Source organism: Macaca mulatta, chromosome 9 (assembly GCF_049350105.2).
Source record: "Macaca mulatta isolate MMU2019108-1 chromosome 9, T2T-MMU8v2.0, whole genome shotgun sequence".
In the NCBI taxonomy this organism is placed as follows: domain Eukaryota; kingdom Metazoa; phylum Chordata; class Mammalia; order Primates; family Cercopithecidae; genus Macaca; species Macaca mulatta.
Genome location: NC_133414.1, coordinates 33,965,448 through 33,991,450, shown reverse-complemented (window position 1 = coordinate 33,991,450; position 26,003 = coordinate 33,965,448). Strand labels below are relative to the sequence as shown.

The 26,003-nt window shown below is 36.5% G+C and overlaps 1 protein-coding gene across 1 annotated transcript in view; it reads right to left on the bottom strand.

Moving 5' to 3' along the window:
• CCDC7 (coiled-coil domain containing 7) overlaps window positions 1–26,003 on the bottom strand; it is a 442,752-nt gene that overhangs the window by 279,544 nt on the left and 137,205 nt on the right. Inside the window, exons 18-19 of the mRNA XM_028826154.2 lie at window positions 17,753–18,026; window positions 16,756–16,828 (exon numbers count right to left, since the gene is read on the bottom strand). Of these exons, the coding sequence (XP_028681987.2) occupies window positions 16,756–16,828; window positions 17,753–18,026 (347 nt within the window). The remainder of the gene's footprint in view (window positions 1–16,755; window positions 16,829–17,752; window positions 18,027–26,003) is intronic.

Here is a 26,003-nt window from a genome sequence, read left to right as displayed (position 1 = left end):
TTTGTAGGGACATGGATGCAGCTAGAAACCATCATTCTCAGCAAACTATCACAAGAACAGAAAACCTAACACCACATGTTCTCACTCATAGGTGGGAACTGAACAATGAGATCACTTGGACTTGGGAAGGGGAACATCATACACCGGGGCCTATCATGGGGACGGGGGCGGAGGGGAGGGATTGCATTGGGAGTTATACCTGATGTAAATGAGGAGTTGATGGGTGCTGACGAGTTGATGGGTGCAGCACACCAACATGGCACAAGTATACATATGTAACAAACCTGCACGTTATGCACATGTACCCTAGAACTTAAAGTATAATAATAATAAAAAAAATTTAAAAAAAAGAATTCTATACCTGGCAAAGCTGTCCTTCAAAAATGAAGAGAACATTAAGATGTTCCCAGAAAAACATAGGGAGGTCATGATCATGAGACAGTTAATGCAAAAGAGATCCTTCAGGTTGAAATCAAAGCACACTAAGTAGTAACTCAAAGTGATATGAAGAAATAAAGTTTCCTGGTAAAGATAACTATATGTACAAATACAAAAGCCAATATTATTGTATCATTTATCTGTAACTTCACTTTTTACTTCCTGCATTATTTAAAAGACAAATTAATAAGAAATAATTTTGCACCATTATTGGGTATGCAACATATAAAGATGTAATTTTGTCATTAGATACAGGGTGCAGGGAATTGAGCAGTCTCGAGCAGAGGTTCTCTAGGCTATTAAAATTAAGTTGGAGAAGTCCTAGCCAGAGCAATCAAGCAAGAAAAAGAAAAAAGGCATCCGAATTGGAAAAGAGGAAGTCAAACTATTTTTGTTTGCCAATGATATGATCATATACCTAGAAAAGCCTAAAGACTCCTCCAAAAAGACTCCTATATTTGATAAATGAATCCAGTGAAGTCTCAGGTTACAAAATCAATGTACACAAATCAGTAGCACTGCTATACACCAACAATGACCAAGCCGAGACTCAAATCAAGAACTCAATCTTTTTTACAATAGCTGCAAAAAAAAAAAAAAAAAAAAAAAAAAAAAAAAAAAGGCTCTACATGGAGAACTATAAAATACTGCTGAAAGAAATCACATATGATATAAACAAATGAAAACACATCCCATGCTCATGGATTAGAAGAATCAATATCATAAAAATGACCATACTGCCTAATCTACAGAATCAATGAAATTCCTATCAAAATGCCAACATCATTTTTCACAGAATCAGAAAAAAATCCTAAAATTAATATGGAACAAAAAAGAGCATACAAAGTTATATTAACCGAAACAGCATGGTACTGGTATAAAAGTAGATAGAAAGACCAATGGAACAGAATAGAGAGTTCAGTAATGAAGCTAAATACCTAAAACAAACTGATCTTCAACAAACCAAACAAAAACATAAATTGGTTGAATTCAATAAATGGTTCTGGGAAACCTGAATAACCATATGTAGAAGAATGAAACTCTATCCCTATCTCTTACCATATACAAAAAGAAAGGTGGGAATAGGCAAGATGTTTAGAAACCTACATATTGGTACAATGTATGCTACTCAGGTGACAGGTGCACTAAAATCTCACACTTCACCATTGTATAATTCATCCATGTAAGCAAAAACCACTGTACCCCAATATTATTGAAATAAAAATTTTAAAGTATCAAATCAAATTGTTATAAGTTTAAAGTGTTAAATATAATCCCCATATTAACCACAAAAAATCAAAAACCATATGCAAAAGAAAATGAGAGGAGAATAAAAAATGTTACACTATGAAAAAAATCAATGAAACACAATGAAGATGCTAATGGAGGAAATGAGAGGGAAATGGCTTAAAACATACTGAAAAGAAACATAATAATGACAAAAGCAAGTTCCCCTTAACAGTAATAATATTAAGTATAAGTGGATTAAACCTCCAATCTAGACAGAAATTGACAAAATATTTTAAACACATACATACATACATGACCCAATGATATGCTATGTATAAGAGACTCATTTTAGATGCAAAGACACAAAAAGATTGAAAGTGAAGAGATGGAGAAAGATATCCTCTACAAGTAATAACAAAAAAAATCTAGCATGGCTACACTAATATCAAACAAAACAGACTTTAAGCCAAGAACTGTTACAACAAAGACGAGCAGTACATACTAATAAAAAGGTCAATGAATCAAGCAGATATAACAACTAAAAACATATATAACAAACAGCAGAGTCCCAAAATATCTGAACCAAACACTGACACAGTTGAAGGGAGAAATAGACAGATCTATTATAGTTGGAGATATACATACTTCTCTTTTAATAATGGACACAACAAGCACAGAGAAGAGCAGTAAGTAAATATTTGATTTGGACAACACTATAGCCCAACTGGACCTAACAGATATATGCAGAATCCTCCACCCAACATCAGCAAAATACACAATTTTTTCTAGTGTACATGGAACTCTCTGTAGGAAAGACCATATGTTAGGACACAAAACAAGTCTTAATAAATATTAAGAAATTAAAATAAATATGAAGTACCTTTTCTAATCTAATTTTTAAAAACTAGAAATTATAGATGGAAAATTTAAATTCACAAATATGTTGAATTTAAACAAAATGCTCTTAAACTACCAATGGGTCCCACAATAAATCAAACGATAAATCAGAAAATATCTTGAGACAGGGGGCCGCCAAGATGGCAGAATAGGAACAGCTCCAGTCTTCAGCTCCCAGTGTGAACTACACAGAAGATGGGTGATTTCTGCATTTCCAACTGAGGTACCAGGTTCATCTCACTGGGGCTTGCCAGACAAGTGGGTGCAGCCCACGTAGCAGGGCGGGGCATCGCCTCACCCAGGAAGCACAAGGGGTTAGGGAATTACCTTTCTAGCAAAGGGAAGCGGTGACAGACAACACCTGGAAAATCGGGACACTCCCACCTTAATACTGCTCTTTTCCAATGGCCTTAGCAAATGGCACACCAGGAAATTATATCCCGCACCCAGCTTGGAGGGTGTGGGATATAACCCAGGCAGCCTTACTCTACTAGCACAGCAGTCTGAGATGAACTGCAAGCAGCAGTGAGGCTGGGGGAGGGGCGTCCGCCATTGCTGACGCTTGAGTAGGTAAACAAAGCAGCTAATTCATCCATGTAAGCAAAAACCACTGTACCCCAATATTAGGAAGCTCAAACTGGGTAGAGCCCACCGCAGCTCAGGAGGCCTGCCTACCTCTGTAGACTCCACCTCTAGGGTCAGGGTATAGCTGAACAAAAGGTAACAGAAACTTCTGCAGACTTAAACGTCCCTGTCTGACAGCTTTGAAGAGAGCAGCAGTTCTCCCAGCACAGAGTTTGAGATCTGAGAATGGATAGACTGCCTCCTCAAGTGGGTCCCTGACCCCCGAGTAGCCTAACTGGGAGGCATCTCCCAGGAGGGGGGCAACTGACACCTCATAAGGCCAGGTGCCCCTCTGAGACAAAGCTTCCAGAGGAAGGATTAGGCAGCAATATTTGGTGTTCTGCAGCCTCCACTGGTGATACCCAGGCAAACAGGGTCTGGAGTGGACCTCCAGCAAACTCCAACAGACCTGCAGCTGGGGGTCCTGACTGTTAGAAGGAAAACTAACAAACAGAAAGGACAACCACACCAAAACCCCATCTGTACGTCACCATCATCAAGGACCAAAGGTAGATAAAACCATAAAGATGGGGAGAAACCAGAGCAGAAAAGCTGAAAATTCTAAAAATCAGACGCCTCTTCTCCTCCAAAGGAATGGAGCTCCTTGCCAGCAATGGAACACAGCTAGACGGAGAATGACTTTGATGAGTAGAGAGAGAAGGCTTCAGACAATTGGTAATAACAAACTTCTCTGAGCTAAAGGAGGATGTTCAAACCCATCGCAAAGAAGCTAAAAACCTTGAAAAAAGAGTAGACAAATGGCTAACTAGAATAAACAGTGTAGAGAAGTCCTTAAATGACCTAACGGAGCTGAAAACCATGGCACAAGAACGATGTGACACATGCACAAGCTTCAGTAGCCGATTTGATCAAATGGAAGAAAGGGTATCAGTGATTGAAGATCAAATGAATGAAATGAAGCGAGAAGAGAAGTTTTAAGAAAAAAGAGTAAAAAGAAATGAACAAAGCCTCCAAGAAATATGGGACTATGTGAAAAGACCAAATCTACATTTGATTGGTGTACCTGAAAGTGACAGGGAGAATGGAACCAAGTTGGAAAACATTCTTCAGAATATCATCCAGAAGAACATCTCCAACCTAGTGAGGCAGGCCAACATCCAAATTCAGGAAATACAAAGAACGCCACAAAGATACTCCTCGAGAAGAGCAACTCCAAGACACATAATTGTCAGATTCACCAAAGGTGAAATGAAGGAAAAAATGTTAAGGGCAGCTAGAGAGAAAGGTTGGGTTACCCACAAAGGGAAGCCCATCAGACTAACAGCAGATCTCTTGGCAGAAACTCTACAAATCAGAAGAGAATGGGGGACAATATTCAATACTCTTAAAGAAAAGAATTTTCAACCCAGAATTTCATATCCAGCCAAACTAAGCTTCGTAAGTGATGGAGAAATAAAATACTTTACAGATAAACAAATACTGAGAGATTTTGTCACCTCCGGGACTGCCTTAAAAGAGCTCCTTCAGGAAGCACTAAACATGGAAAGATGGTACCAGTCACAGCAAAAACATGCCAAATTGTAAAGGCCATCGATGCTAGGAAGAAACTGCATCAACTAATGAGCAAAATAACCAGCTAACATCATAATGACAGGATCAAATTCACACATAGCAATATTAACCTTAAATGTAAATGGACTAAATGCTCCAATAAAAAGACACAGACAGGCAAACTGGATAAAGAGTCAACACCCTCAGTGTGCTGTATTCAGGAGACCCATCTCATGTGCAGAGACACACATAGGCTCAAATACAGGGATGGAGGAAGACCTACCAAGCAAATGGAAAACCAAGAAAAACCAGGGGTTGCAATCCTAGTCTCTTGATAAAACAGACTTTAAACCAACAAAGATCAAAAGAGACAAAGAAGGCCATTACATAATGGTAAAGGGATCAATGTAACAAGAAGAGCTAACTATCCTAAATATATATGAACCCAACACAGGAGCACCCAGATTCATAAAGCAAGTCTTGAGAGACCTAAAAAGAGACTTAGACTCCCAAGCAATATTATTGGGAGACTTTGACAACCCACTGTCAATATTAAACAGATCAACGAGACAGAAAGTTAAAAAGGATATCCAGGAATTGAACTCAGCTCTGCACCAAGCAGATGTGATAGACATCTACAGAACTCTCCACCCCAAAACAACAGAATATACATTCTTCTCAGCACCACATCACAGTTATTCCAAAATTGACCACATAATTGGAAGTAAAGCAATCCTACACAAATGTACAAGAACAGAAATTATAACAAACTGTCTCTCGGACCAGAGAGCAATCAAAATAGAACTCAAGATTAAGAAACTCACTCAAAACCGCCCAACTACATGGAAACTGAACAACTGGCTCCCGAGTGACTACTAGGTACATAATGAAATGAAGGCAGAAATAAAGATGTTCTTTGAAACCAATGAGAACAAAAATACAGCATACCAGAATCTCTGGGACACATTTAAAGCAGTGTGTAAAGGGAAATTCATAGCACTAAATGACCACAAGAGAAAGGAGAGATCTAAAATTGATACCCTAACATCACAATTAAAAGAACTAGAGAAGCAAGAGCAAACACATTCAAAAGCTAGTAGGAGGCAAGAAATAACTAAGAGCAGAACTGAAGGAGATAGAGACACAAAAAAACCTTCAAAAAAATGAATCCAGGAGCTGGTTTTCTGAAAAGATCAACAAAATTGATAGACCACTAGCAAGACTAATAAAGAAGAAAAGAGAGAAGAATCAAATAGATGATATCAAATGATAAAGGGGGTATCACCACCAATCCCACAGAAATATAAACTACCATCAGAGAATACTATAAACACCTCTACACAAATAAACTAGAAAATCTAGAGGAAATGGATAAATTCCTGGACACATACACCCTCCCAAGACCAAACCAGGAAGAAGATGAATCCCTGAATAGACCAATAACAGGTTCTGAAACTGAGGCAATAGTTAACACCCTACCAACCAAAAACAGTCCAGGACCAGATGGATTCACAGCCAAATTCTACCAGAGGTACAAAGGGGAGCTGGTTCCATTCTGAAACTATTTCAATCAATAGAAAAAGAGGGAATCCTCCCTAATTCATTTTATGAGGCCTACATCATTGTGATACCAAAGCCTGGCAGAGACACACACAAAAAAGAGAATTTTAGACCAAAATCCCTGATGAACATCGATGCAAAAATCCTCAATAAAATACTGACAAACCAAATCCAGCAGCACATCAAAAAGCTTATGCACCACGATCAAGTGGGCTTCATCCCTGGGATGCAAGGCTGGTTCAACATATGCAAATCAATAAACGTAATTCAGCATATAAACAGAACCAAAGACAAAAACCACATGATTATCTCAATAGAGGCAGAAAAGGCCTTTCACAAAATTCAACAGCCATTCATGATAAAAACTCTCAATAAACTAGGTATTGATGGGACGTATCTCAAAATAATAAGAGTTATTTACGACAAACCCACAGCCAATATCATACTGAATGGGCAAAAACTGAAACAACTTTGAAAACTGTCACAAGACAGGGATGCCGTCTCTCACCACTCCTATTCAACATAGTGTTGGAAGTTCTGGCCAGGACAATCAGGCAAAAGAAAGAAAAAAAGGGTATTCAATTAGGAAAAGAAGAAGTCAAATTATCCCCGTTTGCAGATGATGCAATTGTATATTTAGAAAACCCCATCTTCTCAGCCCAAAATCTCGTTAAGCTGATAAGCAACTTCAGCAAAGTCTCAGGATACAAAATCAATGTGCAAAAATCACAAGCATTCCTATATACCAATAACAGACAAACAGAAAGCCAAATTATGAGCGAACTCCTATTCACAATTGCTTCAGAGAGAATAAAATACCGAGGAATTCAATTTACAAGGAATGTGAAGGACCTCTTCAAGGAGAACTACAAACCACTGCTCAATGAAATAAAAAAGGACACAAACAAATGGAAGAACATTCCATGCTCATGGATAGGAAGAATCAATATCATGAAAATGGCCATACTTCCAAGGTAATTTAGAGATCCAATGCCATCCCCTTTAAGCTACCAATGACTTTCTTCACAGAATTGGAAAAAACTACTTTAAAGTTCATATGGAACCAGAAAAGAGCATGCATTGCCAAGACAATCCTAAGCCAAATTAACAAAGCTGGAGGCATGACGTTACCTGACTTCAAACTATACTACAAGGCTACAACCAAAACAGCATGGTACTGGTACCAAAACAGAGATATAGACCAGTGGAATGGAATAGAGCCCTCGGAAATAATATCACACATCTACAACCATCTGATCTTTGACAAACCTGACAAAAAAAAAGAAATGGGGAAAGGATTCCCTATTTAATAAATGGGGCTGGGAAAACTGGCTAGCCATATGTAGAAAGCTAAACCTGGATTCTTTCCTTACACCTTATACAAAAATCAATTCAAGATTGATTTAAGACTTAAATATTAGACCTAAAACCATAAAAACCCTAGAAGAAAACCTAGGCAATACCATTCAGGACATAGGCATGGGCAAGGACTTCATGACAACAAAAGCCAAATGTCAACAAAAGCCAAAATTGACAACAAAAAAATTGTCAACAAAAGCCAAAATTGACAAATAAAATCTAATTAAACTAAAGAGCTTCTGCAGAGCAAAAGAAACTACAATCAGAATGAACAGGCAACCTACAGAATAGGAGAACATTTTTACAAGCTACCCATCTGACAAAGAGCTAATATCCAGAATCTACAAACTTAAACAAATTTACAAGAAAAAATCAAACAACTCCATCAAAAAGTGGGTGAAGAATATGAACAGACACTTCTCAAAAGAAGGCATTTATGCAGCCAACAGACACATGAAAAAATGCTCATCATCACTAGCCATCAGAGAAATGCAAATCAAAACCACAATGAGATACCATCTCACACCAGTTAGAATGGTGATCATTAAAATGTCAGGAAACAACAGGTGCTGGAGAGGATGTGGAGAAATAGGAACACTTTTACACTGTTGGTGGACTGTAAACTAGTTCAACCACTGTGAAAGACAGTGTGGCAATTCCTCAAGGATCAGAACTAGAAATACCATTTGACCCAGCCATCCCATTACTGGGCATATACCCAAAGGATTATAAATCATGCTGCTGTAAAGACAAATGCACACGTATGTTTATTGTGGTACTATTCACAATAGCAAAGACTTGGAACCAACCCAAATGTCCATCAGTGACAGACTGGATTAAGAAAATGTGGCACATATACACCATGGAATACTATGGAGCCATAAAAAAGAATGAATTCATGTCCTTTATAGGGACATGGATGAAGCTGGAAACCATCATTCTCAGCAAACTATCACAAGAACAGAAAATCAAATACCGCATGTTCTCACTCATAGGTGGAAACTGAACAATGAAAACACATGGACACAGGGTGGGGAACATCACACACCAGGGTCTGCCAGGGCGTGGGAAGAGGGGGGAGGGATAGCATTAGGAGATATACCTAATGTAAATGACAAGTTAACGGGTACAGCACACTAACATGGCACATGTATACATATGCAACAAACCAGTACGTTGTCCACATGTACCCTAGAACTTAAAGTAAAATAAAATATAAATATATATATAGAGAGAGAGAGACAAACGAAAACAAAAATAAAAATTTACCTAAAACTTATAAGATGCAGCGAATGTTGTACCAAAAATGAAATTTACAGCTGTAGACACACATTGAAAGGAAATCTCAAATAAACAACCTAACTTTATGCCTTAAAAAAACTAGAAAAGGAAGGACAACCTACACCCAAAGCTGGCGGAAAATTAACAAAGGTAAGATCAGAGATAAATGAAGTAAATGGAAACATAATAGGAAAAATCTATGAAATCAAGAATTGGTTCTTTGGAAGGGCTGATGAAATTGAGACATTTAGCTAGATTGAATAAAAGAGAGAGACGACTTAACAAAATCAGAAATGAAAAATAAACATTATAATTTTATAAATTAATAAGGATTATAAGAAAATACAATGCACAACTGTAAAACAAAAATTGGATTACCAAGGTTATATGAATAAATTTGTAGAAACGCCAACCTACCAAGTCTGAATTATGAAGAAATAGAAAATCTGAACAATAGAGGAAGTAGAGCAAGATGACTATAAATAGAATCTTCCACAAATAGTCCTCTGCACATGAACACCAAATTTAACAACTATCTACACAAAAAATGGACCTTCATAAGAACCAAAAAACAGCTTAGGTACCATCTCACTCAGAGTGAGAAAGAGCACCAAGTGTTTTCTTGAGGTCTCCAGTTCCAGACCTTTGCTCTTAGATGGCATTTCTGGACCTACCCTGGGACAGATGGGAGACTGCTGCCCTGAAGGGTGAATCCCAAGCCTGGCAGCATTCACCAAAAACTAACTAAAGAGCCCTTGGTCCTTAAATAAACATAGACAACACCCTGGCAGTGCTCCCCATGGGCCTGTGGTGGTCCTGGTGAGACTCCTCTGCCTTTTAGTGAAGGTGATTTTCGCTGGTGGCATATAGTAATTACTTGCTTCTATTTTTTGTGTATCCATTGATATATTTTTAGATTTGAAGTTACCATGAGGCTTGCAAATCATATAACCCATTATTTTAAACTGATGATAATACTGATTGCACAAACAAACAAGCAAAAAGGGAACTAACAAAAACTCTTAAATTTGCCATTTTGATGCCAATAATCCTTAAATTTGCCCTTTTTGACATTGCAGCTAGTAACACTTAATTTTCCCTAATTCTAGAATTAAATTTTCCCTAATTCTAGAATTGAAAAATGCAATGAACATGCTGAATAATGCATCAGAGTCCTTAATAGCAGAACCGATCAGGCAGAAGAAAAAATTTGCGAGTTTCAAGACGGGCTATTTGAAAATACACAGTCAGAGGAGAAAAAAGAATAAAAAACAATGAAGCATGCCTATAAGATCTATAAATTAGGGAAAATTTAAGTGTTATTAGCTGCAAAGGCCAAAAAGGGCAAATTTAAGGATTATTGGCATCAAAATGGCAAATTTAAGAGTTATTGGCCTCAAAGAAGAGGTAGAAAGAGGGAGATGGGGTAAAAATTTATTCAAACAGATAATAACAGAGAACTTCCCAAACCTAGAGAAAGAGATCAATATTTAAGAACAAGAATGTTATAGAAGCAGATTTAACCCAAAAAAAACTACCTCAAGGCATTTAATAATCAAACTCTCAAAGGTCAACGATAAAGAAAGAATCCTAAAAGCAGCAAGAGGGAAAACAACAACATACAATGGAGCTCCAATACATCTGGCAGCAGACTTTTCAGTGAAAATCTTACAGACCTGGAGAGAGTAGTATGACATATTCAAAGAGCTGAAGGAAAAGGACTTTTACCCTAGAATATTATATCTGGCAAAATATGCTGTAAGCATAAAGGAAAAATAAAGACCTTCCCAGACAAACAAAAGCTGAGGGATTTTATCAACACCAGACCTGTCCTATAAGAAATGCTAAAGAGAGTTCTTCAATCTGAAAGAAAAGGACATTCATGAACAATAAGAAATCATTTGAAGGTATGAAACTCACAGGTAGTAGGAGATAGAAAAACACAGAATAGTGTAACACTATAATTATGATGTGTAAAATACTCTTAAGTAGAAAGACTAAATAATGAACCAATTAAAAATAAATAGAACTACAACAACTTTCCAGGACATAGTTAACAATAAAACATAAAGAGAAAACTCAAAAAGTTAAAAAACAGGGGGATGAAGTAAAGTGTAGAGTTTTTGCTAGTTTCCTTATTGCTTGCTTTTTGTTGTTGTTCTTGTTGTTGTTTGCTCGTGCAATCAGTGTTAAGTCATCGTCAGTTTAAAATAATGGGTTATATGATTTGCAAGCTTCATGGTAACCTCAAACCTAAAAATATATACAATGGACGCACAAAAAATAAAAAGCAAGTAATTACTACATGTCACCAGAGAAAATCACCTTCACTGAAAGGAAGACAAAAAGGGAGGAAAGAAGGAAGAGAAGACCACAAAACAACCAGAAAAGCAATAACAAAATCGGAAGAGTAAGTCCTTAGAATCAATAACAACACTGAATGTAAATAGACTAATCTGTCCAATCAAAAGATACACAGTAGCTGAATAGATTTACAAAAAATCAATATCCAATGATTGGTTGTGTACAAAAAGCACACTTCACCTGTAAGGATACACATAGACTGAAAGCATAGGGATGAAAAAAAGCATATTCTGTGCAAAAAAATCAGCAGGAGTAGCTACACTTATATCAGACACAATACATTTCAAGATAAAAACTATAAGAATAGATAAAGAGGAACATTATATAATGATAAAGGGGTAAATTTAGCAAGAGAATATAACAATTGTAAATATATATGCACCCAAAACTGGAACATCACAGTTTATAAAGCAAATATTATTAAAGCTAAAGAAAGACGTAGACCCAAATACAATAATAGCTGGAGACTTCAACACCCCACTTCCAGCATTAGACAGCTCATCCAGACTGAAAATCAACAAAGAAACCTCGTACTTAATCTACACTATAAACTAAATAGATATTTACAGAACGCTTCTTTCAGGGGCACCAGAATACACATTTTTCTCCTCAGCACATGGATTATTCTCAAGCATAGACCATTCATTAGGCCACAAAACAAGTCTTAGACCTTTCAAAATAATGAAATAGCCAAAATTTGGAAGGAGCCTAAGTGTCCAGCAACAGATGAATGAATAAAGAAAAAGAAAATGTGGTACATACACACAATGGAGTACTATTCAGCCATAAAAGGAATGAGAGCCTGTTTATGTGCAACAACATAGATGGAACTGGAGGACATTATGTTAAGTGAAATAAGCCAGGCACAGAAAGACAAACTGCATGTTTTCACTTATTTGTGGGAGCTAAAAATTGAAACAATTGAACTCATGGATGGAGATTGAGAGTAGAAGGATGGTTAACCAGAGGCTGGTAAGCATAGTGGGGGAAATGAGAATGAGTACACAAAAACAGAAAGAATTAGTAAGATCTAGTATTTGATGGCACAACAGGGTGACTATAGTCAATAATAATTTAATTATACATTTTAAAATAACTAAGAAAGTAAAATTGGATTATTTGTAACACAAAGGATAGATGCTTGAGTTGATGGACACCCCATTCACCCTACTGTGAGTATTACACATTATATGCAGTATCAAAATACCTGATATTCCCCATAAATATATATACCAACTATGTATCCAGAAAAAAATTATGAACTAAAAATTTTAAAAAGAAAATCTGAATAGACCTATAACTAGTAAAAAATATTGAACTGATAATCATAAACCTTTCAACAAAGAAATGTCTAGGACCAGATGGCCTCACTGATGAATTCTATGAAACATTTAAAGAAGATTTAACACCAATCTTCCTCACACTCTTCCAAAAAATAAAAGAATAGGTAAAACTTACAAAATAAGACCAACATCACCATGATACCAGAACCAGAAAAAGACATTATTTTTAAAAACATACAGAGCAATATCCTTATGATACAGATGTAAAACTTCTCAAAAATACTAGAAAATGGACTAATGGCATATTAAAAGAACCATACACCAAGACCAAGTAGGATTTATCCCAGGAATGAAAGTGCGGTTCAAACTAGGAAAACCATTCAGTATAATACACCACATTAATAGAACAATGGAAAAAAACACATGATCATTTCATCTCAATTGATTCAAAAAAATGCACGTGACAAAATCTGTTACCATTTCATAGTTTAAAAAACACTCTCAAAAAACTATGAATAGAAGAAAACTTCCACAACATGATAAAGTACATTTATAAAAACCCACATCTAAAATACCTGCCTTAGTTCATTTTCTATTGCTATAACTGAATACCTGAGACTAGGTAATTTGTAAAGAAAAGAAATTTATTTCTTACAGTTCTGAAGGCTGGGGATTTCAAAGCTGAGGAGCTACATCGGAGGAGTGTCTCCTTGCTGGTGGGGACTCTCTGCAGACTGCTGAGGCTATTCTGGGCATCACATGGCGAAGAGGCTCACAAGAGACAGACAAACTTGCTTTTATAAAAGACCCATTCTCTTGATAACCCAGTAATCTATGAATGGATTAATTTATTCATGTGGCAAGGCCTCCATGACCCCAATCAACTCCCAAAGGTTCCACCTCTCAACACTGCTACAACGGGGACCAAGTTTCCAGCACATGAACTTTTAGAGTTTACATTCAAACCATAGCAGTATCCAATTGTGAAAGACTGAAAATTTTCCTCTTAAGGAAAAAAATGAGCACATCTGCTTTCATCACTGTTATTCAACATTGTACTAAAAGATCCAGCCAGAGAAATTAGAAAATAAAAAGAAACAAAGGGCATACAAATTGGAAAAGAAGAAGTAAAACTATCTTTATTCACAGATGATTCATATATATATAATTTCAAAGGTTCCACACAAAAACATAAGAGTTAACATACAAATTCAGCAGTTACAGAATACAAATCAGTGTGTGCTTTGATTTAAACGTGTCTCCTAAAGTTCATATACTAGAAACTTAATCCCTGCTGCAACAATGTTGAGGGTTAGGCTCTTTAAGACATAATTAGGTCATGAGGGCTTCATCCTCACGAATAGCTTAATACCATTATTGTAGGAGGGGGTTAGTTATCACTAAGTAGGGTCCTGAGTTTGTCCCCCTTCCTCTCTCTGTTGCTCTCTCATGCTCTCTCACCCTTCTGCCTTCTGCCATGGGATGATGCAGCAAGAAGGCTGTAGCCAGAGGCAGGTCCCTTGACCTTGGACTCCCCAGCCTTCAGAACTGTAAAAAATAAATTTTTCTTTATATTAGCCAGTCTGTGGTATTCTGTTACAGCAACCCAAAATGGAGGAAAATGCAGGGAATGAGAGTTATTGCTTAATGAGTTTCCTTTGGGGGTGATGAAAAGTTGTGGAAATAGATGTTAGTGATGTTTGCACAACACTGTGAATGTAATTAATGCCACTGAATTGTATACTTAAAAATGGTTAAAATGATATATTTTATATTATGTATACTTCATATTTTGAAAATTTTAACATGATTAATTCAGTTCAACTTGACTGCTGGGATAAAAGACAACGTCTTCAGATAATAATGAATATTTAGCTCAGATAATGGATCATCACAGGTCAAACAGTTACAGGCATTCCCACTTCAAAGCACAACAGAAGAGTGTTGCTCCTGTATCCTACACCATGACCATTTAATTTTGTTTTAAAAGTAAAAGCAAAAAGAACAAAGCTGGAGGCATCACACTACCTGACTTCAAACTATATTACAAGGCTACAGTAGCCAAATCAGCGGGGTACTGGTACCAAAACAGAAATATAGACCAATGGAACAGAACAGAGGCCTCAGAAATAACACTACACATCTACAACCATCTGATCTTTGACAAACCTGACAAAAACAAGCAATAGGGAAAGGATTCCCTATTTAATAAATGGTGTTGGGAAAGTGGCTAGCCATATGCAGAAAACTGAAAGTGGATCCCTTTCTTATACCTTATACAAAAATTAACTCAAGATGGATTAAAGACTTAAACGTAAGACCTAAAACCATAAAATCCCTAGAAGAAAACCTAGGCAGTATCACTCAGGACATAGGCATGGGCAAAGACTATATGACTAAAACACCAAAGCAATGGCAACAAAAGCCAAAATTGACAAATAAGATCCAATTAAACTAAAGAGCTTCTGCACAGCAAAAGAAACTACCATCAGAGTGAACCAGCAACCTACAGAATGGGAGAACAATTTTGCAATCTATCCATCTGACAAAGGGCTAATATCCAGAATCTACAAAGAACTTCAACAAATTTACAAGAAAAAAACAAACAACCCCATCAAAAAGTGGGTGAAGCATATGAACAGACACTTTTCAAAAGAAGACATTTATGCAGTCAACAAACATATGAAAAAAAGCTCATCACCACTGGTCATTAGAGAAATGCAAATCAAAACCACAATGAGATAACATCTCACATCAATTAGAATGGTGATCATTAAAAAGCCAGGAAGCAGCAGATGCTGGAGAGGATGTGGAGAAATAGGAATGCTTTACACTGTTGGTGGGAGTCTAAATTAGTTCAACCACTGTGGAAGACAATGTGGCGATTCCTCAAGGATCTAGAACTAGAAATATCATTTGACCTAGCAATTCCATTACTGGGTATATACAAAGGATTATAAATCATTTTACTATAAAGACACATGCACATGTATGTTTATTGTGGCACTGTTCACAATAACAAAGGCTTGGAACCAACCCAAATGCCCATCAATGATAGACTGGATAAAGAAAATATGGTACATATACACCATGGAATATTATGCAGCCCTAAAAAGGATGAGTTCATGTCCTTTGCAGGGACATGGATGAAGCTGGAAACCATCATTCTCTGCAAACTAACACAAGAACAGAAAACCACACACCACATGTTCTCACATATAAGTGGGAGTTGAACAATGAGAACACATGGACACAGGGAGGGGAACATCACACACCGGGGCCTGTCGGGGATGGGGGCTAGGGGAGGGATAGCATTAGGAGAAATACCTAATGTAGATGACAGGTTGATGGGTGCAGCAAACCACCACGGTACATGTGTACCTATGTAACAAACCTGCACGTTCTGCACATGTATCCCAGAACTTAAGGTATAATAATAAAAAAAAATTTAAGTTTAGGTCAATGCAATAAAATATGGATTGAATACTAACATTACATATGTTGGAAAGGAAGAAAAAAATTATCTTTGCTTTTAACCGTATATCAAACACCTAAATAACCTAGCAAAAATATTATGTATACAGAAATCATCTTTTTTCCTGTTATGCTCAGATTAATTTTGGGTGTCATATTAAGAATTAATAATGCCACCTACTATTATTTGCTTGAGATAAAGCTACCACTTCCCCTTTACACAGATCTTAGTTAAAATCGATTCTCTAAGTAATATAATGATAACTCACCAATTTTTTTTTTTTTTTTTTTTTTTTTTTTTTGAGATGAAGTGTCACTCTGTTACCCAGGCTGGAGTGCAGTGGTGTGATCTTGGCTCACTGCAACCTCCACCTCCCAGGTTCAAGCGATTCTCCTGCCTCCACCTCCTGAGTAGCTGGGATTACAAGCACGCACCACCATGCCAGGCTAATTTTTGTATTTTTAATAGAGATAGGGTTAGTCAGGCTGGGCTCGAACTCCTGACCTCGTGATCCACCCGCCTCGGCCTCCCAAAGTGCTGGGACTACAGGCGTGAGCCACCGTGCCCGGCCCACCAAGTTAATTTTTATATAATTGTTGTTATATTTGTATGCTATCCAGTGACTCCCTAACAAGTTGTTTGTATATTTAATAATGTTCTCCCCTCATTTATTTGTATCATGGGAACACATAATTATTCACATTTTCATCTTCCAAAACAGAATCTTTTTACCTTGAGATTTTTCTGGTGCTTGGTAAGTTTGTTCTTCAGTCTTCTTTTGTAATTGTTCTTCTGAAACGTCAGCCTTAATAACAAAGTTGTAATAAGTAATTAGAAATTATATACATATATATATCAAGACTGGTATTTAATTACCTGCTTTGAGAAAAAGAGCTAGCTTTTTGCTCTCATCTACAATGTCATTGCAGAAAACATTTTATTTTTTATTATTTCCTGAATGTATCAAATTTAAAAGTCAGAACAATTAATGGACCTGAGAGGCAATTGGGAACACTGAATAGTAAGGAGGGTGCCCGAGCAATATTGTGATTTTTTCCTTCGCAAATAGTTCTAAGAAAATAGTGTTAATAATTATTAAGATTCTTGTTTAGATTTATATTTTAGTCTGTTTTAATCTTTAGAAGAACTCAAATGACTTACAAAATTATTATTATAGGAATACTTTAATAAAATGTATGATTAAAATATATTGTGGATACATGTCAGATATGTACAGCCTTTTTATCTTTTCTTTTTCCTAGCATTTTTGCCATGAGAATTTCCTACTTAAATGCTTTTTAACAAAAGCAGTTCTAAAATTTTTTTAGATCTTGTTTAGAGACCTATATAAAATTATTTCAAAATGAGTTGCTTTTACAATCATTTTATTGTATAAAAATATTTTTTTGTAGATGAAGCTGAAAACTATGAAAATTTCCCTTATCTCAGAATGACATACCTTTTATGTTACCATTAAAACTAAAATATAACCCACAACTTTTTTATCAATATCAAACAATTTGTATAAGTTAAGAATATTACTTAGATTCCCAAATATTACTTTCAGCATTCTAAATATAAAGCAGGTTGTGTTAAAAGGCAAACTTTTAATTCTCTTGAAATAAGAAAATATTGAATCTTCAACCTATTTAAATGGGTTAGTATTTATTTGGGATATTGAAGGAGCAATATGAAATAAACAGCTTTCAAATTTCTATATATATCATACCTTTTTACTTTCTGTAAGAACAGGAGGTAAAATGAATGGTGACATCACTGTTTCATTTTTTTGAGCCAATGTTCCAACAGACAGTGAATCTTGAACCTCTTTGCTGGATGATACTGTTGTAAGTGATTTATCACGGGTCTCTGATGGAGATTTATTGGATTGGTTTTCAGCAACTGAAACTTCATTTGAACTCTCTAAAAATGCTGATTCATCTTGAGACTTAAGGATCTGTGAAAGATCTGAAATAGCAGGGCTAGATCGTTTCTTCTCTGAGCTTTAGAATTATAAAACATCTGGTATTAGATTATGTGAAGACCATTTTATTTGCAACTGAAGAATCATTTTAATAACACATAAGGATATTCAATAAATAATTATAATTACTCATTAATTTATGATAATTCCAATATGAAATTGATGCTAGGTAACAAGTTGAAGACAGTAACATATGTCCTGTGATTTAAAGGGATACATAATACTAAGGAAATCATTTAAAATACTCCAATATAATCATTATTCAAGGTCACAAGCCACAGAACAAGAAAAATTTACTCAGCCAAAGTAGAACACAGGATGGTTTGGAGATTTACCTTTTAGTCACATTTATTCCAAAATTATTTTTCCACAATTTTATTTCAGAATTAAAATTAAAATCTCTCCACAGTCACTTTGACATTAAAAGATCACCATCTTTCACCAAAGTCAATTTCCCCAGCTCTGAGTTAGTTTTCTTTAAGGTAAGGGGTATTTTTTCTCCACCAGTTGCCAAAGGATCAGATTTCCAGGTTCCAGAACTAGGGTAACCAGGTGTCACGGTTTGCATGCACAATCCCAGTTTTTGCTTGTTGTCGCAATATTCTAGTTTAGATGATAATTTAAGTGATCAAACTATATAAAAATGTAACAAAGCTTTCTTAGTCCTATGAAATGCAACAGAATTTGATGCATTTTGTTTTTAACAGCTATTACCCCAGTTGACATAATTTGCCTAAGGTTTGTTGCAAAGTGTTTAAAATAATTTGAATTTTGGTCTCACAGAAGCAAAATTTTTCAGTGTACCTACTGCCACCTATCCTACGTTTGTTAGTTTAGAATGAATTTCAAACTCCAAAGTTTGGGTTATAAAAAAGGGGAGTGGGGTGGAGAGGACAGCTCTGAAAAAAAAAAAGGTAGATATAGATATAGATATAGATATATAGATATAGATATATGGTATGGACAGTTTTAAAAAACATAGAACTTATGACAGACTTTTGTAGTGGCATTATAAAGCAAATTGCAGTATTAAAAGTAAAGACAATAGGGGCTTCCTATCCCAAATTAAGGATAGTATCTCATTCTCAAACCTGATTTATTAGTTCTATTAGGTATCTGAATTTAAGGTGACTAGTTCTAAAATAAAGTCTAACACTCATCTGGAGACTATCTGTTACAGTTACTCACAAACCACCACCCCGACACTAATATTATCACATAGGTAAAAATAGAAAGCAAATTTTTTAAAGATTCTGAAATGGTTATTATGGAACATCATTAATCACTTGATTCTACACAGGCAATTTTCTTATAACAATAGAGAAAATATGTGGCAATACAAAGAACAATGCCTTAAATGCTAATATACTGTTCATTTATAACCATATTCCCACATTCAGGCATGCCCCACTTCTATCGTCTCTTGCAACCATAAGGAACCACAGCATAACAAGCATGATACTTCCGCTGAGGGGTCAGGAATAAAAAATACTAGGAAGGTGTGCAAGCAATGCTGTATTCAAGCTTGTGTCAGTCAAAGAGATGTGGAAATACTTTCAAAGCCCTACTGATTAGATGGTGAAGGAGAAGGAGAAGGGAGGAGGAAGAGAAAGAGGAGAATGAGGAGAAGGAAGAGGAGGAGTTGAAGGAGGAGGAGGAGGACAACAGCAATGATGACTACAGAAGGCAGCCTATTGACACAAAGAAAATAATAATAAAGCAAGTGATTTGCACCCTCCCAATTATTTGGTGAATTGCCATAAACAACCAAAATATGGTTTATAAATCTTACTAAATTTGTGTCATTCACTGTCTGATTTAGATTAAGACTCTATAATAATCACTCCATGTCTAAATACTACCATATAATGGTCTAATTATGAGCATGTATTTTAGCAGCTTTTATATAAGCATATTCACAGCACTCTACATGACAGTCTTCAACATGACTGAAGTGGTATAAAGAGTGTATCTCCTCCTGCTTGCGAAAGCATTTGTTAACTCTGAAGATCTGAGCATTGTATCCTTTTCTTACTAGTCAAATAGATGTACAGGGGCACTATCTGTTATGCATATAATCATGGACATTTCATAATTCTTAAATCAGGCAAAATGGAAAATGTCATTGAATAATAACTGCCCAAACTGCCCTCTTTTTTTTTTTCTTTTCAATACCTTCTTTTTCAGGAACTTTCTTTAACTCCATCCATTTTCTAAAATGTCAGCACAACCCCCAACCCATACCCCTCCCCTTAGGGAAAAAACTCTCTCACAAGTATTGATGTTACACTGAATTTTTAATTATCAATGCAAATAAGAGACAAATTATCAATAAAATACTAATAAAATATTATTGATATTCTTATCTGCAATAATACAAGAATATTATCGATATTCTTATCTGCATTCCTATATACAAGACAAACAAAAACATCTAGGACTTAAAGTGTGTAATACAGTACAAACTAACATGATTCTAAAAATCAATTTTATAGAATAATTTCAATATAGGTGTTACAAAAGTCAAAAGTTATAAATATTTTGACAGTTTTTAAAAATTACAATTACCGTTGATCAAAATATTCATAGTGAATAGTTTTAGGCTCCTCAACTGAAAAGAGAGTCTAAAATTTTTAAAGGTTCAGTAAAAGTCCAAGATGACTAAGAGCCTGGAAAAAATAAAAGGTTAAAATACTTGAAATTATTAACTTAAAGAAAATTAGTTTGATGGACTGCTTAGAAATAGTTTGTAAATGTGTAAATAATTCTTATACTGACAAGTTGCCTAGCTACATCTAGCTACACTAGCAATGCTATTACTGAAATAATCAGAAATGGAACTCAAACTATGGGGAAATTATATAGGATAAACGAAAAACTATTCTCATAATAGAAAAAAAAAACACGTTATCAGTTAATGAGAATGACAAACATGTTTCTGAATGGCCTCGGTTAATATCTCCCTTCCCTACTTGGTAGCTTGGCAGAGATCTCAATATTGCAATGTGCTCTGCTTGCTATTCTGCTCATAAGTTTTTCTCAATAAACCTTGTTATGTGTAGCTAGTGGTATGTGACTCATGTGTATGTTACAGCTTTTGAAAACAGAGAGTTTGGGCTACCACTGAAGTGGGAGATAACCCCATTGGAAGCCTTATACCAGAAAAACTACTAAGTTGAAATGGCCAATATCTCAGCGTCCAGATCTTATATAGTCATAAAAACTCAAGAAAGAACAAATTGCTTGTTCTCAGTGAGAATGGCTATAGAGATCAGGTAGCTATGGAATTATGGGACACCATAATCTCAGATTAAGTAGGATGTTTCTTTTGTATTTTTACCATGCACATTTTCCCTTTGCTCATTTTGCTTTGCATCCTTTTTATGTAATAAATCATGGTCATCATAATGACTATATGATGAGTGCTGTGAGCTCTCCTAGTGAGGGGAGTAGTCCTGGGGAACCCTAACACACAAGGCTACTATTTTGTACTCTATATTAATACTGATTGCTGTTTCTTTCTCAGATTATATAACTGATAAGGACATTCTGAATTATTAAACCGAGAACAGGTACACAACCATATTAGTTGGATAATTATCTATTGATAACCTCCATAATGACTGGCCAAGCACATGGTGAAAACCTGTCTGAACTGGCAAGATCATTCCATAATATTTCATATAGGAAGCATAAAAATAAAGTATTTTTCAAACAAAATGTAATGGATGCAGTGATTCTATGCAATGCTAGTCAGGTTAAGAAAAGAAAAAAACACTAGACACTTCATAGTGGACTACTGAAACTTAAGGAAAGAAACAGTTCCACTTACTCCAGACTCTGTCATTACACAAGATATAGAATAAATTGCTGCCACTACTGACACACGTATGTAGCTGAGGATTTGGCAAGATATGCCAAGATTAGTAAATATACCTTTAATAATCCTTCTTGAGAATGTTTTAATTCCTATTATACATTTTCAATGTGGGACAAAACCTAGTAAAATGTGCATTGCTAGCAATCTCCAGATATTATATCACACTGATGACTGTGATCAACACCGAAGAAACATTACATGTTGTCTAGGCATACCTGATTAAAGATAACTTTAAATGATTCAGGGCCCTGTTATTCAGATAAATTTGGAGAAGGCAGTCATCATCTGGACAGCATCAAAAAAATACATTCTATATCACTTAAAGCAGGCATCCCCAACCCCCAGACCACGAATGATACCAGTCCATGGCCTGTTAGGAACTGGGCAACACAGCAGGAGGTGAGTGTCGAGTGAGCAAGCAAAGCTTCCTCTGGCAAAGTTCCTTACAGCCACTCTCCCATCACGAGCATTACCACCTGAGCTCCGCCTCCTGTCAGACCAGCAGCCTCATTAGATTCTCATAGGAGCACAAATCCTATTGTTAACTTCACATGCGAGGGATCTAGGTTGCGTGCTCCTTACGAGAATCCAATATCTGATGATCTGTCACTGTCTCCCATCACCCCCAGATGGGACCGTCTAGTTGCAGGAAAACGAGCTCAGGGCTCCCACTGATTCTACATTAAGGTGAGTTGTGTAATTATTTCATTATATATTATAAAGAAATAATAATAATAATAAAGTGTACAATAAACTTAATGTGCTTGAATCATCCTGAAACCACCCCCTCCATCCTGGTCCATGGAGTCTTCCACGAAACTGGTCCCTGGTTCCAAAAAGGCTGGAAACTGCCGCTTTAAAGGAAAATTTACAGGGCCTCCAGTCCCAACCACAAAGGAGTTTCCTTGTTAGGTAGTGGTGACATCACATTCTACACCTGGTGATTCTTCAAAGCACTATATCAATGCAACTAATTGTAAATAGAAGCTCATATATTAACATGCCTTGGAAGAGGTCTAGGCATCATAAAAACAAGCTCTAACTTTAGATTTTGCCATATCTTTCAAACTCATGGGATTACACATACCTGTAAGAAACCATTTTCTGAAGGAAGCTTTTGGCAAAAACACTGGTTTTTTGTTTTTGTTTTTGTTTTTGTTTTTGTTTTTGTTTTGCCAAAGATGTCTCCTACATCTTTGGACGAAATTATTTCCTTCTCCTGCTGAGTGGCACGTGTCAGTGACTGCTAGTCTACTACTGAGCCCTAATGGGACAGACTTTTCTCACTCTTCAACCTGACATTCGTATCCCATTATGGGCCTTCTCTAATCCAAAATCTGATAAAGTGGTACATGCCCAGGAAAATTCTACTAAAAGGGGGATACTGCACATCCAATCAATTAGACCTTAGACAAATTCATAAAATATGGCCTTACACTCACAGGCACAGAGATCTCTCTGCTGTTTTAAACAAACCATTGACTCGGTAAGGCACTTGCCTGAAAGATTTGCCACCTGACAAGAAAGCATGATTAACTAATGGAAAAGCCTCTCTCAAAGGTCATAAAATCTCAGTGGAGTGACACATTCCTTCACCATAATGATGGTGAGTTGTTGAGATCCCATGGTATTGGACATTTTTCAAAACTGGGTAAACTTCAGGCATTCTTCATGGCCGTAGAGCACAATCTCCTCAGACTGACTGAATTGCACCCTTATAAAGACTAATGAGCCATCAGTAATGAGCCTAGTTACACTGTCAGGCTGTTGAGTCCCCTAGGACAGAACTCTTTTTTTTATATATATATAATGGAGTCTCGCTCTGTCACCCAGTGGCATGATCTCGGCTCACTGCAACCTCCACCTCCCGGGTTCAAGTGATTCCTCTGCCTCAGCCTCCTAAGTAGTTAGGACTACAGGCATGCGACACCATGCCCAGCTAATTTTTGTATTTTTAGGAGAGATGGGGTTTCACCAAATTGGCCAGTCTGGTCTTGAACTCCTGACCTTGTGATCCGCCTGCCTCAGCCTCCCAAAGTGCTGGGATTACAGGTGTGAGCCACAATGCCTGGCCAACAGAACTCTTTACACTTGCTTTTCTGAGGTAAACTTTGCCCAAGGAAATAGTTACAACAACTTAGTCACAAGCTCAATTCTTATATTCTATGTGTATATGTCCATGAGAAGGAACTGAATCTAAAGGAAAACATTTGACATGAAAAAGCCAGTTAAGAATGTGTGACCATCATCTCTAGTATAGTCTTGGGTCCCTGTTCAAATCCATCCCACCATGAAGGAACACAATGGACAATAAGGAATTTATTCAAAAGACATAGAAGTCTTCAGGAAGCTGAGGTGCGAAAAGCCCTTGAGTCCAGGAGTTCTAGACCAGCCTGGGCAACATAGGGAGACTGTGTCTCTATAAAAAATAAAACAATTAGCTGGGTGTGGTGGTGCATGCCTGTGGTCCCCGCCAATCAGATGGCTAAGGTGGGAGGATGGCTTCAGTGTGGGAGGTTGACGACATACTAAGCCATGATGGTGCCACTGCACTCCAGCCTAGGAGACAAAGTGAGACCCTATATCAAAAAAAAAAAAAAAAAAAAAGACATACAGGCCACTGTTCTCCATCAAGCTTATTCTACTTGCAATTTAAGGCAGCCTCTTTGAAAACAACCTCCACAAGGCTTGTCAGTCCACTTTTCCCTAATTGTTTACAAGTTACAGGCTACCATACCAAGCAAGGGCCCCTCTTGCCATGGTTAAACTCCAAAGTACCTAGAAGTTAAGGAGTAGAGAAAAATATCATTTCAAGAGGAATAGCATACTCCTTTTCTTTTCTTTTCTTTTCTTTTTTTAACGCCCTTTGCTTTGACCTCAGTTGCAAGAGAACACACAATATATTGCTCATTTAAAAGCATCAGATGGTGCTGCAGACATCCTCTTCTACCCTGCAGGTGACCTATGATGGCAAAATGGTAACTTTGAGGTCCCCACTGAACTATCACTCCAGACAAAGGACAATATGGCTCATCTCCATGGAGAAAAACAGATCTGTTTGTCAGATGTGAACATATCTGACCCTGGGAAATGGTTGGAGGCAGATGTTCAAGGGAGGTGATGAATGACTTTCTCTTTCCTATGGCAGATATGGAACAGACATTCCAAAACAAAGGTATCTGTGCTTAGCCGGGAAAAAGAGTTCATAATGTGAAGTTATTAGGATGTTGGTTCTACATCCTCATCTAAACCAGCTGGTGACCTTACTAATATTCTTCTCCCAGACAATACTAAGGAAATTGGTATGCTCAGGTCCAAGTGTCAGCCAGAGCTAATGCAGAGATCTATAATAATGAGTCTCCAAGATCAAAGGGTGGACAGCAGTGAGATAAATCTTTATTCACAGATGGTCCTGGTGATTCTCTTTCTTCCCTCTTTTTGTGGTTTCACAGAGCTAGCTCAGCAGGACTGTTTGACTCACTGATACCAGCTACATTGGTATATAAAGTACCTACTCCCTTCTCCCTTTTTCCAACAAGGCCATTGCCCCAACCAGGAAGCTCTCAGTGATACACAGTTGATTAGATGCTCTCTATGCCCTCCCAATTCCCCTATAATTTTGTAAAGTGATACGTGAGAAGGGGGTTCCTCTCAGCAGCATCTTTTATGGTGAATTCAGCTTTGCTTAATCTAAGTCTATCTCTGTATGGAATCATGACAACTCGGGGGATATTTTATCCTCTATTGCTTCCTGGATTGCAAGGTTTCCTCTATAAAATCTACCTTATGACTACTATTTGGGTCACTAGTCATATGCCCCTTAACTGTTATCCCAGTTAACTGAGGATATTAAAAGCTCCTTTAGTCTAGATCTTTTAGTTATAACATAAATTTTCATTTGTAGAAATTTATTTTGATAAAAATTGAAAAGAAACAAAACATTTTAACAGCTTTTATTTCACAATTAGATAATGCCTTTTCTTCATTGTTAACACCTTCCTTGACCACCCAATCTAAATTATCCTTCCCTGTGACTGTCAGATATGTAGTTTCATTACCTTCATGTATTAGTCTCCAAAATCATCTTGTTTATTTATTTTTACTTGTTTATGTTTT